Raw genomic sequence first — 17,243 nt, 5'->3', positions numbered from 1 at the left:
TCATTACTGTACAGTGTACGCTCTAGCCCGTCAGATCGACGCTCATGAAAAGCATTATGCATTTGAGCCGTATGTCAGGAAATGTGCTGTCCGTGCATGTCCATGTTCACAACGCCATGCCTCTTTCACCAAAATAGCCCACAAATGTGAGCTTGCGGTCGACCCCGCTATGTTCGGTGAGCGGCAGGCATCCTTACGCCACCAAGTCGCCTATAAATCAAGTCTCTTAAAATGTCACGTGCATGCATGTAGTCTGTGCTTGTGTTGAGAGATGGAGAGGGAGTGTGTCTGTGGTCAGGGGTGTCACAAGGGGGGGGGGGGGGGGGGGGGGTGGGGCTGAGTTACTAGGGCCCAAGGTGGAGGTGGCCTTAATTATTTAATACTTTAGCTATTGAAAAATAGCAGATATGCAAGCTCACAGCGCGGCACCGAGTGCCGCGCCGCGAGCTTGTAGATCTGCTATTTTTGAAAAGTCGTGAAAATGTGTGCAAATCTTTGAATGTATTTTTTAAGCAACCATTTGTAACTCAATTTTTGCTTCTGGGGGGTCCCTGGAACTAAATATTTTGAGATGGGGGTCCGTGGCCAAATACATATCATTTTGGGGGTCCTTCACATGAAAAGGTTTGAGCACCACTGACAAAGAAACATTGGTTTTTCAAAAAAAACTCAAAAGGATTTGAAATATTCAATGACTTGCACAACTTTTCACGATTTTTCAAAAATAGCAGACCTACAAGCTCGCAGCGCGGCGCTGTGAGCTTGTATATCTGCTATTTTTCAATAGTTAAAGTACAAAATAATGCGTTCATGGGGGGCCCGCAGTGAATCCTTGTACCCAGGGCCCAGAATGTGGTGCGACACCCCTGTCTGTGGCTCTCCAAGGCTGCTGAGTGTGTTCTGAGTCACCCTGCTGCCTCTGTGAAGCAATGGAGGAGTGGGTAAAAAATAACCTCCACAGTAAAAGCCAAATGTGACAGCGGACTCCAGTCGCCACCTCCTCTGGGGAGACCAACGCTGTGTGTCTGTGTGTTTGAGTTTGTGTCGGTGTATGTGTGTGTGTGAGTGTGAGTTTGTCAGTGTGTGTGTGTCTGTGTGTGTGTGTGTGTGTATACGACACCTGCAGCTCAGTCCGAGGCGTGGTATTAGTTGACCGGAGCTGAGTGAAAGCCTCGATGGCGATCGAGGCTCAGGAAGTTCAAGGGAGCGGTGCCATGGCATTGGTCGGAAGGTTCATTAGTCCGAAGTTTCATTAGTCCGAATTTGTTAAGAATACTATGCTTAACTCTAACCCTAACCGTAACCTTAACCTCAGTAACCCTTACTAAATTCTGACTAATGAACCTTCGGACTTATGGGCAGTCCCCAAGGGGGCTAGCGGTCAGTCGTAAAATGTTAGAGAGGCAGGGCTCGGCAACAAGGCATTTTAATCACTTTAAACGCTACATACTTAGTTGACTGGAGTCCCACAGGGGCAGTGTTAATTTTTTCATCAAATTTTGATTTAGTCTTAATCTTTTGAATAACACACGTCTGACACTGTCTGATATACTCTCAAGATTTGAAAAGGACAGATAAGTGCCATTCTCAAATGTAAAGATAAAATATGTATTTGTTTACAGCCATTATTCTTAGACTTAGATTTAGTCTTATTAGTCTTTTGAATAACACACATAATAGTCTTAGTTTTATCAACGAAATATCAAAATCTTTTAGTCTTCAAGTCGACAAAATTAACACTGCACAGGGGTCTATACTAGACTCGCAACATGTTGTCAGCTTGTAGATCACCTATTTTTGCTGGATTTTGGCCCCAGAATTGGGTTGCTAAGGTTCACGTGGTTATTACTCCCAAAACACTCCTCTGGATTCGGCTTGGGAAATGTCCTACATTCAGTACTGTGATGAAGTCCCACTGAGATATCCAGATATGCAATAATCATTTTTAGTTCTTTTAAGTTACGTTTTCTGTATATACATCGCACATCATGTGTACATGTCAACTATCTTCACACAATCTTGCCGAAATAAACACAGCACAAAAATAAAGGAAACTTGACTTCGGTCCATTATATCTCTCCTTTAACACATTCCCCGCCATTTAACAATACCTTCGTACTCTACCATGCCTCCAGTCTCCATAGACTTCCATGTAATTCATAGTGCTCGGATCATGCACACCCATGCCTAGATAATGCACCACGTGTGTCCACATTGCTCACAGCTTTCAAACAAAAAAATCCGAATGGAAATCCGTTCAGGCATTCATGAGATAGAAGCCATTATGTTTTCCTAAAATGTAAACAAAGATGGCTGCCATGTTTGATAGATGGGGTTGCTATGGGGGTTAAATATGCAATTTCGCGATTTCTATCATGCCTACTACATTTTTTGGGGTCAAATTTTTTTTTTGAAAAAACATTTTTTTTCAAAATGGCGGAAATTCTCGGGACTATCGGGCCTGGCAGGGAAAGACATTGAAATAATCTCGGGACTATCGGGCCTGGCATGCAATGAGTTAATAATAACAATATATATTGTGTTTGATATCATTGTTATTGTTGATTTGTATTCGTGGAATGAGCAACACAGCCAAACGTGTGGGTAGTGCCCCTCCTAAAATGGTCAAAATGTCCTGGCAGGCCTGCAATACTGTTCTTTTGGTGTTCACCTTTGTTGCTTGGAGTATTGAATGACTGCACTCTCCCACAGTAATAAGGAAAAGAAAAAAACAACACATATTTTTACACTTTGTTAATGTTAAGCTCAGTGTCAGGGAAGCCCAAAACGAGAGTAAATGCCAGCAGAACAGTATGCAAGCCATTTTGGCAAAATATTGGTCGGCGCTACCCACATGTTTGGCTGTGTACTTCATGCCTCGAAATGCCCGATGCTTATGTAACGGAGGTGAATCGGACTTCCCCACCTGGGCTTCGAACCCGGGCCTCCCACGTGAAAGTCCAATATCTTAACCATCACTCCAAAGGGATATCCCTATGGAACGAGGGAGATACTAGACTTTTGAGGCTTCAAGGCTGAGGCTGCGACTCTCTCCGCCGCACTTACAAGCTGTACCTCGTTGTAAAGGTGACGAATAAACGATAAAAATGATATAAAACACAATACAATTTGGTATTATTAAAGGGGAGGTATAATGGACCGAATTCAAGTTTCCTTTCTTTTTGTGCTGAGATTGAAAGTCTGCGCACTCAGGACAAATCAAGGCTATAACAAGTCCCTCCGTCATAAATGGAAGGATGCCGGTCATGTCCAGCATGACTCGCAGTCTTGTCATTTGACCCCTCATAAGTGTGCGTGTTTTCTGTTCCCAGAAACGAGCCAAGGGACAAGTGTTGTTTGACAAAGTATGCGATCACCTCAACCTACTGGAGAAGGACTACTTTGGCATCACACACAGAGATGTTGAGAACCAAAAGGTAATGTTTAACTAACCATACAAATCCACAGACATCCACATCCACAGAGCTTTTAAAGTGGATTAGAAATATTGCTTTAAAAATGCAGATTGTGAGCTTTCAGACTTATGGGCAGTCCCCCTTTTTATTGGACCGTCAATTGATAGATAGGACCGTAAATGTGTGTTTTGTTTAAGCCATAAGCTGACGGCCGCTGTTGGCCATCTGTTTTCGTTGCGTTTGGGTAACTTTTACCCCAAATATATTCTTATAAGGCAGCCATGGCTGTTGCCATTGCTGCCTTTAATAGATAGAGGTGTTACTAAAGTCTGACATCTAGTGGCAGAAGTTGTCTATTGTTACTTTAATTTTTATAGTGGATCAAATCGAAAACAGACATTGTGAGCATTGTGAGCGTAGATACAGGTAAGCTAATTTTATGTAATTTTGTGTAATCTGTATGCATCTCTCGTAGTGAGCAGAGTCTGGTAGCTGCTTCCGGGAAATGATTCACCATCATAATGGATTATATTAATGTCTGGCCAGGTGATTAATGGTTTTCGTCCGCTGTTGTCCATTACAGAATTGGCTGGATCCTGCCAAGGAGCTGAAGAAGCAGATCAGAAGTAGGTTATCAGATAATATCCATCCATCTCTTTGTATATCAGTCTGTATGTCTATAATTAGTTACATCTATATATACAAGACAAACCAATTTGCAAAGTATTTGTGAGCTTGTAGATCTGCTATTTTCAGAAGACCTTTATACATGAAATGTAAGAAAAACGTGAAAACCTTCCACTTAGTTTTGCTAATTTAAGTACATTTTGATACCAATACTTTTGTACTTTTACTCAAGTCAATTTGGAATATGGGACTTCTACATTGCACTATTGATACTTTTACTTAAGTGAAACAGTACTTTGCCCACCACTTTATACAAGACAAACCGACTTGTCACGATCATTTTCTCCCCTTGTTGATTTGATGTTTTGTGACTTTCCAGCCGGCCCGTGGAACTTCGCTTTCAATGTCAAGTTCTACCCTCCAGACCCTTCCCAGCTGTCCGAGGACATCACAAGGTGACACCATGCAGACGCATTGACACTCTCAGCCAACATACAAATTGCTTTTGTTTTCTGCAGCGTCGGCTGTAGAATGTCTCGTTGTCCCTCTGGGGTCGCTCGCATTCCGTCCTCTCGTATCCATCTTATATATCGTCACTGTCTGGCAGAAACCTTGTATCTCCAAGTTTCAAATGTGTATGTTTTTTGGTCAATTAAAGCTCTACTTCATCATCATCCAAAAGTGTTTCACAAAAGTAGTGAAAATAGCAGATCTACAAGCTCCACAACGCCTCGTGATGCAAGGCGTTGTGTACTTGTAGATCGGCTATTTTTTCACTAGTTTAAATCATTTTTAAAATGATAAATACAAAACGGTTTTGGACTTGCAAAGTTTCCACCCGACAACAACGAGTGTCGTGGTGCGAAGCGGTGGCTGTTGGCACCGCAGTTATGATTGTGGGTTTGTGGATTTGTCTCTATATATTTATATTTCAGACAGGTAACCGGTTCCAGAGAGTAGCATATACATCAGGATTTACTGTCCAAACATGGATGCAACTCTAGAAGCGTCTGTTCCTAATTCATCATAGTATAAATATCTGATAGTAAAGGAGTATAATGTGTCACTGTAGTTCCTAGTAGGGCATTCACCAAATATTCGAATATTCGAATATCAAAGTTGTTTATTGTTTTCTCTTTAAAAAAATATATAGTTTATAAAGCTTGGCTAGATAGGAAGTCATAAGAATTAGTTGTCAATGCCCCTGGTGGATGAATTTGTTAATGCTCTATACCAGGGCTTCTCAAAGCCGTGACCCCCAAAATAAACATATTTGAACTGGGGACCCCCACCCTGACAAACACTTGGAATTGTAGGTATTACATTTAATGTGACTCGGTTCCGCAGATAAATATTGTGAAAATAGCAGATCTACATGCTCACAACGCCTCGCAACGCTTACTTAATATTTGACAGTTTGGCCAGTCCTGTCGAATATTCGACTATTCGAATACTTTGGGGTCGAATAATTCGAATACTAAAAATCACTATTCGTGAATGGCCTAGTTCCTAGCCCACTGGTTATCATCGTCGGGTCCAGGTACCACGACACGAGGGGTCCAAATGGATCCTTATGGGTCTGGAACTTATTTTTGCGGTCTGTGGCCTCATGCATACACCTTCCTTGAAATTCAAAACAATTGTAGTTCCTAGACAATATTCCTATGAACCTAGAATCACCATGAAGGATACACGGCAAAGTCCTTAGAAAAACAACATTTGACCCGTATCCATTTTTAGACTCTCAGGATTAGACGAACACTGAGGATTTTTGCTGTGTAACGAACTGCGGGAGTACGGGAGATTGTTTTGCGTTTGCATATGGGTTGTAGCTGCCCTTGGTTTGTGAATAATGACATAGCTGGATTGTCTCAACGGGTGTTTTTATTTCCTCATTTGACACCTGGTGGAGACTAGAAGAGATAAGACAATTACACATATAATCATTAAATCATTTCAAGGTCTCACAGCAAACAATAAAATCTCTATTTCAATCAATGACTTTTCAATATTCGATTCAACAATAAAATCAATGATAATGCAGTGATTCAGTTCACTTCATTTAAATGGCAAACAATCAAATACAAAGGCAAACAAACAAACAAAATGCAACAAAACTCAAAACAAAGTACCAAACAAATCTAATTAGTTAACTCCCAAAACAAATCAAAGAAACCCAAAAACAAACAATCATGTACCTTAGTCCGCTAACCAAGGGTGCTCATGGATGAATGGAAAAGCCACCTTAAACTTCAAAGTCAGTCAGATCAGCATTTGCCACAGGCAGCGAGCAGTAGTAGAGCTGTAGACAATGAACCATTTCACTCAGACTGATTCAACCATGCTTAAATGAATTGAAGTGTGAATTGAGTGAATATTTCAGACAAACATACCTTGCCGGGCCTAGTTCAAAACATGCTGCCTGTCCCCTCTAGCCTCACTCTAGCTGTGCAGTGTTTGAAATGAGTTAGGGTGTGTCAAAAGCCTATGAGCTCTGAACAGCGACAGGAAGTACCAAAATAAAGTTACAGGAAGTTTCACAATAAAGTTAAGACAAACAAGTGCCACAGGCACTTACACTCCCCCCAATCATGTTACTGGCGTAATAAATGGCATAACATGATTCAGAACATTTCTAAATGAGGTCAATGAGGTTCGAGAGGATACATCTTGTTTTTAATTTTCTTATTATGAAAGTCAATGAGGTAGTTCTCCTCAATGCGGTTCTGGCATGTAGCATGTAGCTCTCCGATTGCAATCAATATTCGTCCTGAAGTAACAATCCCTCTGGTTGGAATCATGGGTCATTAAGCCAGCAGCTCTTATCTAGGACGGCAACTATAGGGTCAACCGGTGTCTCAGCCATTTAAGCCATTTAAGCACAAACTGAGTTTAAAGCTAACCAGTGTTGTTTTTGACAGCAAATTTTGATTTAGTTTTAGTCATAGTCTTTTGAATAAAATGTCTTTTAGTTTCAGTCATAATTTAGTCACCTGAAAAGTATTAGTTTTAGTCTAATTTTAGTCGACTAAATATCATAGGATTTTAGTCGACTAAATCTACAGTTGATTTAGTCAACTGAAATGTATTTTGGCAGGCCTTGATGGCATCGTAATGACTCGTAATGACTTGGTTGCGTGCTGAAAATAGCCGATCTACAAGCTCAGATCTACAAGCTCACAACGCGTTGCACTGCGACGCGTTGTGAGCTTGTAGATCTGCTATTTTCAGCAAGCAAAACCTGAGAGCAACCAAATATAAAATGACTCTCTTCTCCACTAGTCCCTCCCTAACGTTTTAGTCTAGTTTTAATTTTTGGGACGAAATTGTCAATATATTTAGTCTTGGTTTTAGTCATCACAGCTTAGTTTTTATTTCGTTTTTATTTCGTTTTCGTCAGTGAAAAAAACACAGTCGACAAACATTTTTAGTCATAGTTATAGTCAACGAAATCAACACTGAAGCTAACAACACGCTGCATCGCGACACATCGTTAACCTGAAAATCAGTTTTTTTCGGCGAGTAACACCGGCATGCGATGGAGTATAAATTAGGCAGTTGCGACCACGTTGTCACACACCTTGTCACAATGTCATGGGGCTGATCTGCCTCTTCTCTACTCTCATGTCTTTTTCATCGTTCCACTTGTGATGCAGGAAATCAAAATGACAAATTAGGAAGAAAAAGATAGAGTGTCAGAGTTGAACCATAAGCATTCTTTTCTCAAGCGTGAAATTGATAAAATGAAATTTGTTTTGGCACATGCTGCGGTGACAACCTGACCCAAATATTTCTCTGTTTATTTTCAAAGTTACTTTTAATTAAAAGTTCTCCTTATCGTAACTTTTCACATGTTTTGAGAAATCTAGACAAAAATAGGCCTGTGAATTTACAAATGAAATTCAAAGATCATTTTAAAGTGGGTTTAGTACCTTTAGTAAAACATTAATAATTTGGTGATTATTAGAGATGTTACCGATCAATCGGCAATGGATCGGCGATAATCGGTGGTTTAGATCAAAAGGTAAATTCACCGATCCGATCGGTGCATCCGATCAACCAGCCGTTCAGTATGCCCACTTGAGGCCATTTTGGGGTATTGATTTCCACAGTGCTGAAGGAATAATTAGTTACTGCTATGATAATAAATACATAGTAATGCTGGTAAATAACTATAAGGCAAATATATAAATTAATTCATGAGTGAATTAATTAATTAAAGTTAAAACATTAACATTTAGAACATATAAATAATATATAAATAATAACTTGATCGGATCGGTGATTGATCGGTATCGGGTGATCAAACTTTTGTGATCGGTGCTCGGTGATCGGTTCCAAAAAACCTGATCGGACCATCCCTAGTGATTATTATTCAAAAATTAAAAAAAATAAATGGTTTTCTTTGTCAAATCAACAGCAGCACTGTAAAGTATTAAGATTTGTATGTAATGGCTAAAAGTGCATTAAGAGCAGCATGGTCCTTTATCAATGTTAATCCTAGCATCTCTGTTTTGGGCCTGTCATTATAACAAGTTCAAAACGCGTCGCTTCGCGCAGTGTTTCGAGTTTGTAGATCTGCTGCTTTTGATCATTTTGTGTGACACTGTAGTGTGTGTAGGGCTGTCACGATTATGACATTTTACATGACGATTAATTTTCTCTCAAATAATTGCGATTAACGATTTAATTGTGTTTTTGTCGTTGACAATTACATTTCTGTTTGGCTTTTAGGCTTTGAAGTTGCACATGGCAGATACGACACATAACCTAATTATACAAAGAAATTACTGACATATTTGACAACTTTATACTTAAAAAAGAACATTGATAGTGGAAATAGCCGATCTACAAGCTCACAACACGCCGCGACGCGTTGTGAGCTTGTCGATCGGCTATTTCCACTATTTTTCAAATGTTTGAACACACATAAACATTTTTCAACATGTTAACGATTATGACGATTATCACCAAACAATTGTGATTATCACGAAATAATTGCGATTAGACGATTATGTAATAATTGTGACAGCCCTAAGTGTGTGTGTGTGTGTGTGCTCCCAGGTACTACCTGTGTCTGCAGCTCAGAGACGACGTGGTGTCGGGCCGGCTGCCGTGCTCCTTCGCCACCCACACGGTGCTGGGCTCCTACACGGTGCAGTCGGAGCTGGGAGACTACGACCCAGAGGAACTCGGCATCGACTACATCAGCGAGCTACGCTTTGCGCCCAACCAGACCAAAGAACTGGAAGAGAAGGTCATGGAGCTGCACAAGAACTACAAGTTAGTGTTGTCGATGTTGTCGTTGCTGTATTATAACTCACCAGTGCTCAAACTTAACCCAGCGTACCAACCCCCTTCACCAGCACAAAACATTCTTCCTGATGCTGACAAAGGTTTGGTGTTGCTATCTTAGGTTTTAGTTTTGTTCTTGTTTTCAACCACTTATCAATTGACAGAGAAAGCAACAAAACCAGGTGCTCATTTATATGTTTCAGTGCTGCTCTTGAATCGAACGGCATCAAACATGAGAGAAAAACAGATCCGGTCACTCAAAGGTAAAATGGAGGAAACAGGTGTCTATTTCCACCTCGAAAGGTCTTCGTCTCTCACCCTGATGAAGATCCTTTGAGGTTGGAACATGTTGGCAGTCGCCTTATTTTAATGAAGGCTGTTTCCTCCATTTTAGGGGGGCATAGCTCAGGGGTAGAGAAACCGTTATTAGAGCACGAAGGGTCCCCAGTTCGAATCCGGGCTCCCCCTGAGTTAATGTCGAAGAGTCCTTGAGCAAGACTCTGAACCCCTAATTGCTCCCAGTGAGTAGGTTGGTGCCTTGCATGGTTTCCTCCGTATGAATGTGTGCGTGAATGGGTGACTGTAATGCACAATCTATGTAAAGCGCCTTGGATAAAAGCGCTATATAAATGCACCATTTACCATTTATTTTACCTTTTGAGTGACTGGGCTGTCTGTTTTTCTATCACTTCTCACTTGTATAGATTTTCCTTTTGTTTGACTTTCATGTTCAAAACTTAAATAGGTAAGTCCATAAAATGATACAGTGAGCATTGGCATATAATTGATTTTTGAAACGTGCATGTCAGTTTCCAGATTTAACTTAAGACGTTATGAATGTGAGATAAATTGTTTATAAGCTAAATTGAATTTTTTGGTACCCCACTAGTTCTTCCTTTTGAGAATCGCTGCACTAGTGTAACCATACAACAAATATTAATGCTCAAAGTCATTGTTTCTGCACAAGAACTAGCGGTTAATATTATGTTGTTATAAAACAAAACAAACAAAAAATAGACCCTTATTGAAAACTGCACAAGAACTACCAGCCAATATCATCACTAAACATGATCACTCAGTTCTGCAAAGCCCAGCACCTCCACAAACATTACATTTGTGCTGTGTCCTTTTTGGATCTGGCCGTCTTGTAGACCATTTTCATGAAAGCTCCACTCTCCCGTTGTTTTCTATTGATTTGTATGCAATTCGATATGCTTCTGTGTAGCACAAAAGGCACTTGGCTCTAATGCTGCTGGGAGGATTAGGGAAACCATTTTCTCTAGAGCCACCTACCTATGCTAAAAATGTATCCTTTCACACATACTCAGTGAATGCAAAAGCATGCTTCAAAACAGAAAATGAAATGGAAACGTTATAATTAGCTGATGTTTTATTTTCATGGCAATGGCCAAAACCTTTTCTGTTCTTTCTGTATTTAATCGGAATCAGTATCATCACACTTGCTGTCATCACCCTCTGTGACGTTCCTGATGGGTGGTATGTTTTTACTGATCTGATATGAGACAGTAATGTTCTTAGTTGATCTGATGAGAGTGTCCTGTGTTGTGTCATGTGCCTGTCAGAGGGATGACGCCGGCCGAGGCTGAGATGCATCTCCTGGAGAACGCCAAGAAGCTTTCCATGTACGGAGTCGACCTCCACCACGCCAAGGCAAGAACGCTCTGCGACTCCTTAACCCAGAAATATAAGCATTTGACAACATGGATGTACCGATAGAGGTTTCCCCCTCCCGATTGCCATTCCCATCCGATACCAGTGTGTAATTTAAAACTAACCGAGGACAAGTGGTTCTCAAAGGGGTTCTCAGTGTTCCTTGAGGGGGTTCTAAATTGACCCTTACAGGGTCTGTAACTCTGAGAGTCTGCATTTGTGTACACTCTCAAAGAGTTATGGTTGTCCTTGAAATGTTTGTGAACCACAGATCTAGGAATAAAACAGAATTCCATTAATAATTGTGCTGCCGCAATTAATATCGTGAATAGTACAATACGAATATATAACATGTCTTGCAACATCAACTGAAACCTCCAAAATATGACTGTAAATGAAAAATCATGTGGTATCGGAATGGCATAGACTCCCTTACTCACCGATACCAGTATGTTAGGCAGTATCGGCAGCTTTTCCGATACTGGTATCGGAACAACTCTATTTGACGACATGGATTTCGGTGGGTCGCTCTGAAGTCAATACTGTACAATCTCCAGAGGAGTACCAGTCGGCATGCACAGTGAACTCTCACACACATGTCTGTCCGCAATGGGAAACGGATATGAACATCAGAGACGTATCTAGTTCAATCTTCATTAGAGATTTTTCTGCCTCCCACAAGCAACGGATTAGATGGGAGATTGAATCCAGCAGTGATTAAACGCTTTAATGGTTGTCACAATGCACTGCCAGCCGTCTCCATGGGTGATGAGTCCAAAATAAACATGGAAAACATGGTGGTGACATTGTGTACAGACTCACTGTGCACGCTGCAAAACTAACAGCATTCCATTCTGCTATGTGATCTGCACCCATGCTTCTTGTCACCAGCACCCTGCACTAAATACACCGCACAGCGCTGCTTCAGATACGTCACTGCTACCGTAGTTAACACTACAGCTTTTTAAACCCATGGCACCGCTGAGCTGCACACACCACTCACACTGAACCACTGCTGCCACTACCACAGAGGAGGGGGGGGGTTGTCCCTTGTCAATTGTTATCTGCCTGCAAGATGGGATCAATCGTGTCTTTTATAACGCATGCAGCAGCGACGAAGACAGAGAGGCAGGGAGGGAGGGAAGAATCCCGAGTGACATCTGAGTGCAGCTGCCTCCCCGAATGCTGTCGCTGTCGGGCAGAAACCTTGCATGTCCAAAACGTACATGTTCCGGAAGAAAAGAATCTGCATTACAATGGATCGTTAGTAGTTATTATTTAGTTACAAGCTCTTGTTAATACTATTCATTAAATTAGGATAAAACCCGCAGACAGAGTAGATCGGCTATTTCTGCTACTTTTGCGCGACACTGCCACACGGCGGAAGAATAAAAAGGACATGGAGATACACATTCTCAGCCCGACAGCGAAAATTTGCAAACGTCGACTAGATGAGGATAATAGTGGAGAGGATATTATTTCTATGACGCTGGATCTGAAAAATAAAGTCTTCCTTGCCCGAATGCCATGTCTTTCACACTTCCGAGCTTCGTGGAAGATGATTTTTCATTTTGTTCAGGCGCTCGGGTGGCGCAGGCTGTAAAGTTGCTGCCCGCCGCCGTGGAGACTCTGGGTTTGAATCCTCCACGGTGTCCCCGGTTGTTGTTGTTGTGTTGTTCATGGGAGGGTGTCTGTCGCTGCACTGGCGACTGCTACTGGTTGGTGGAGGTGCACGTTCAGGAGGGAGCGACAACTGGGAGGAATGGCATGTTACTCTGCACGCGTTACGTCCTCCCGGTGAGACGCCTCCCTGCCAGGTAAAAAGAAGCAGACTGGCGACGGCACGTGTACCGGAGGAGATGCATGCTTGTTTATTTGACTCGCTCTCTAATTAGCCAACCAGTAGTGACGCGGGACTACTACAGTACAAGGGGAATTGGGAATTGGCGTAACAACTACATTGGAAGGGGGGGGGGGGGGGGGGGGGGTGTGTGGAATGAAAACAATGTTATTCTAGTATTGGCCTGTGTCACGTTTGATTCCTATTAATTATTCTTTTGAAAATTCATATTTGAATGATACAAATCTCTAAAGCTTTGAGCGTTGGGCTCAGCACTGCCACCTCCTCTGTGTTTCTCTTTATTGAGTCAGACAGTGGGGGAAGTTACGAGGGAGACGGCAGGAAGGCATTGGCAGACGAGAAAGACTTTGGCAGGGCTCAATTGTTGGCTTGCAGAGAAACGGCCGTGGGTATGATGACGTTCGGATGCAGAGACAGGGATTCTTACCAACACTCCCTGGACAAAAAACAAAGTGTATTGTTTTCAGGACGCCGCTTCGGTCGAACCTAGCAAATGTTGATGCATGATTTTAGTGCCAGAGTTTAGTTAACGCTTATATATATATACGTTTATAACGTTCTGAGGTAATGCGTCTTCTCTCCTCTTTCATTAAATGCCTAGTTGGTAGGGAGTCTCTTTGAGTGCTTGGCTCCAGCTAAGGGAGAGGTAAGAGGCTGCATTCCATGCGCTGTGCACTACCTGAGTGTGTTTCCTTGGTGTGTGTCCTCTCCTCCTCGTGCATGGTTTAGTGAGACGACCTGTGAGTGTGAACGTTGCAATGGTTTGCATCACGCCACTCCATTTATTTATTTATTTTTTAACGGTTGCTGCTTTCCAGCCTCGCTTCCCTCTCTGAAAGCAGTTTTGTATCGCCCATCTTCGCCTTGTGAACATCATAGGGCTTGATGTGCTTTGCTGTGTGCGGTGTCGCCACGCTCATCGAAAATAGCAGATTTGCAAGCTCGCGGAGTGTCGCACAGTGACGGCGTTTGTGAGCTTTTTACATCGCCTATTTTCAGTGTGCAACACCGGCAAGCGGCTAAGCATAAATCCAGCTCATTCATTTCGTTACTCCCTGGCTTCATCCATCCGTTCCCCAAGAATTCATTGTTTGTGTGTGTTGCCTCTCAATGCGTCTTGAGCCATTATCTGTGTAGAGAAGATTAGCATTCCATGGCTGTCACCGCACTCTGCACCTGCTTGCTTCAGCCTGGATCATATTGCAGAGAGAAGGTGTCATACGAAATGCTGCTTGACAAAATGTTCATTTCAACTGAAAATAGGTGTTGACTTCATGGGTGAAAACATGTCATTTTTGTCGAGCGACATGACTCGCATAACACTTTTCTTTTTTTGCCAAAGCATAAAACAACCATTATACTTCATGCTGCTGCCCTTTTAGCTCCTGTATACTTATATTCATATTGTACATTCCTACTTTTACGGATTGGCGCCAAAGGAGAGGGATGTTATGGTCAGAGGTTCTTCCGAATGTTAACGATATTATTCTCAAGGTGAGATGACATAAATGGGTTTGTTGATCTTGTTTGTGTTTGCACAAACTTTGTGCACCTGTGTGTGTGTGTGTGTGTGTGTGTGTGTGTGTGTGTGTGTGTGTGTGTGTGCGTGTGCGTGTGTGTTCCGTAGGACTCCGAGGGTGTAGAGATCATGCTGGGCGTGTGTGCCAGTGGCCTGCTCATCTACAGAGACAGGCTTCGGATCAACAGGTTCGCCTGGCCCAAGGTCCTCAAGATCTCATACAAGAGGAATAACTTCTACATCAAAATACGCCCCGGCGAGGTAATTGGCACTCAGGACAACATGCTGTCAGGTTAACCATATGGAGCCCAGCTTGTCCGCGCCCGTCTGTCCATCCGTGTAGACGTGTGTACACATTTTTACGGGCTATGTGTTTGTCGCTCTGACATCATGCTCTGATGTCACTGTGATGTCAGGGGAACCACTCTTAACAGATGGGTTTGCTGCTCTGACATCACACTCTGGCTTCACTGTGATGTCACACTAGCAGAATCCCTTTTATGCCCATATATGGAGTTCCCTGATGTCATCTATCTATAAATGCGAGAAGTCTCTGCGTGTGTGTCTGTCTGTCTGTCTGTGTGTGTGTCTGTAATCCGCGTATCTCGAGAACCGTTCGTCCCACCGGCTTCAGATTTGGCACGCGCGTTCCCCGCCGCGGCACGGAGTGCAGTGCCGGGTCTCGACCCGACCCGACGCGCGGTTTTCCCGAACCGGCGCGAAACGTTCGGAATCTCCTTATGCGGGGTTGATTGTTGACATCAGGCTGTTCCGGAGGAAATCGGCGAAAGCTCTGACTCATTGTGACATCACTTCATAAAAGGCTCTGACATCAACGTACGCCACATGAGTCAACAAAAAATCTCTGTGATTGTGTATGTATGTATGTAATCCGCGTATCTCGAGAACCGTTCGTCCCACGGGCACGCGCGTTCTCCATATATGGGCATAAAATGAATGCCCCCATATATGGGCATAAAATGGATTGCAGACAGACAGATACAGATATCTCCATATATGGACATAAATGGACAGAGGCAAACAGATGGTCAAAGATCTCCATATATGGGCATAAAATGGATTGCAGACAGACAGATACAGATATCTCCATATATGGGCATAAATGGACACAGGCAAACAGATGTTCAAAACGGGTCCTATGACAACAGGTATAATGAGGTTTGCATTAAAGGGGGAACCGGCACTGTGTCTGCAACACAGTTGGAGGCACAGACAGATACTCCATATATGGGCATAAATGGACACAGGCAAACAGATGTTCAAAACGGGTCCTATGACAACAGGTATAATGAGGTTTGCATTAAAGGGGGAACCGGCACTGTGTCTGCAACACAGTTGGAGGCACAGACAGATACTCCATATATGGGCATAAAATGGACGCAGATAGACAGATATCTCCATATATGGGCATAAAATGGACCCAGAACTATAACTGCAGTGATCTCCATATATGGACATAAAATGGACGCCGACAGACAGACAGACAGATACAGATATCTCCATATATGGGCATAAATGGACACAGGCAGACAGATGGTCAAAACGGGTCCTATGAAAACAGGTATAATGGGGTTTGCATTAAAGGGCGGGGCATTCATTCCCTATTTACATTGTTCCGAGTTGGCCAGGTCGCCGACTAGACGCTTGCTTCTAGTCAATATTAATGATGCCCTGTTAGAGAGATCCCTGTGATACCAGGGGGGAACAAATCCCTTTTATGCCCATATATGGAGATATGGAGATCCCTGTGATGCCAGGGGAACAAATCCCTTATATATGGAGATCCCAGATGTCCACTTACCTGATGTCCACATCACTGTGGCGCGACCTCGTCACGCTGAGGCGTCTTACTAGTAATAATCACACCGGTGTGAAGTAAGCGGTGCTCACTTCAAATACTGATATCCTGTGACGTCATGCTGTGTACTAGTGTGTAGTTACCAGTAAGACTCCCTAATCGGGAGATAAGCGACCGTTGGTCGCTTATCTCCACAAATAGGCCAAAAGTTTGTTTTACCAATTATTACACTCTATGTGAACATTTACATCAACAAATCCCAAGTACTATGCAGAACGACCCATTTCAAGTTTTTAATGTACAACAATATTTAGAAAATAGGTCTACAAGCTGACAGTCCTCGTCCCTTATATTCCCATAGGTTATATGGAGATCTCAGTGTTTGTCAGTCCTTGTTCATTTATGCCCATATATGGACATCTCTATATCTACTGTAACAGTCCTTGTCCCTTTATGCCCATATATGGAGATCTCTTAACTGTAAGTCCTTGTCCCTTTTATGCCCATATATGGATATTCCTGATGTCATCAGTATATGAACATATATGGGCTTTCTGATATGCCCATATATGGAGATCTCTTAACTGTAAGCCCTTGTCCCTTTTATGCCCATATATGGATATCCCTGATGTCATCCGTATATGCCCATATATGGGCTTTCTAATATGCCCATATATGGAGATCTCTGTATCTCCATATGTGTCCCAATCTCCCTGAGAGCCAGTCATTGCAATTTTTTTCATTTTCATGTTTTCATTTCATTTGAAAGCTGGGGATCATAGCTACAAAATGATATATTGGTTGTGGAGATTGACCCAACAGTTTTGAAGATATGGCTTATAGAATGATGCCATGCTGAAATAGTACTTTTGAGATATTCAAGTTTTAAATAAATTTCTAACCTGCAATGACCTGACTCCGCCACATGGGGAGCAATCTTCAATTCAATCTTCAATTCAAAGAAGCTTTATTGGCATGAGAACACAAACGTTTACACAGTGGTGGAAAAAGTACCAACATTTTATAATAAAGTAA

General features: G+C 42.3%; 1 protein-coding gene across 1 annotated transcript in view; it reads left to right on the top strand.

Moving 5' to 3' along the window:
- LOC308284797 (band 4.1-like protein 3) overlaps nucleotides 1–17,243 on the top strand; it is an 85,304-nt gene that overhangs the window by 32,947 nt on the left and 35,114 nt on the right. Inside the window, exons 4-10 of the mRNA XM_080725524.1 lie at nucleotides 3,333–3,437; nucleotides 4,000–4,042; nucleotides 4,423–4,498; nucleotides 9,108–9,326; nucleotides 10,922–11,009; nucleotides 13,472–13,516; nucleotides 14,498–14,650. Of these exons, the coding sequence (XP_080581650.1) occupies nucleotides 3,333–3,437; nucleotides 4,000–4,042; nucleotides 4,423–4,498; nucleotides 9,108–9,326; nucleotides 10,922–11,009; nucleotides 13,472–13,516; nucleotides 14,498–14,650 (729 nt within the window). The remainder of the gene's footprint in view (nucleotides 1–3,332; nucleotides 3,438–3,999; nucleotides 4,043–4,422; nucleotides 4,499–9,107; nucleotides 9,327–10,921; nucleotides 11,010–13,471; nucleotides 13,517–14,497; nucleotides 14,651–17,243) is intronic.

The sequence above is a fragment of the Nannobrachium achirus genome (genome assembly GCF_963921795.1).
Source record: "Nannobrachium achirus genome assembly, chromosome: 5".
Taxonomy (NCBI): domain Eukaryota; kingdom Metazoa; phylum Chordata; class Actinopteri; order Myctophiformes; family Myctophidae; genus Nannobrachium; species Nannobrachium achirus.
The sequence above is the reverse complement of the archived record's forward strand: the minus strand, read 5'-3'. Positions and strand labels throughout refer to the sequence as shown.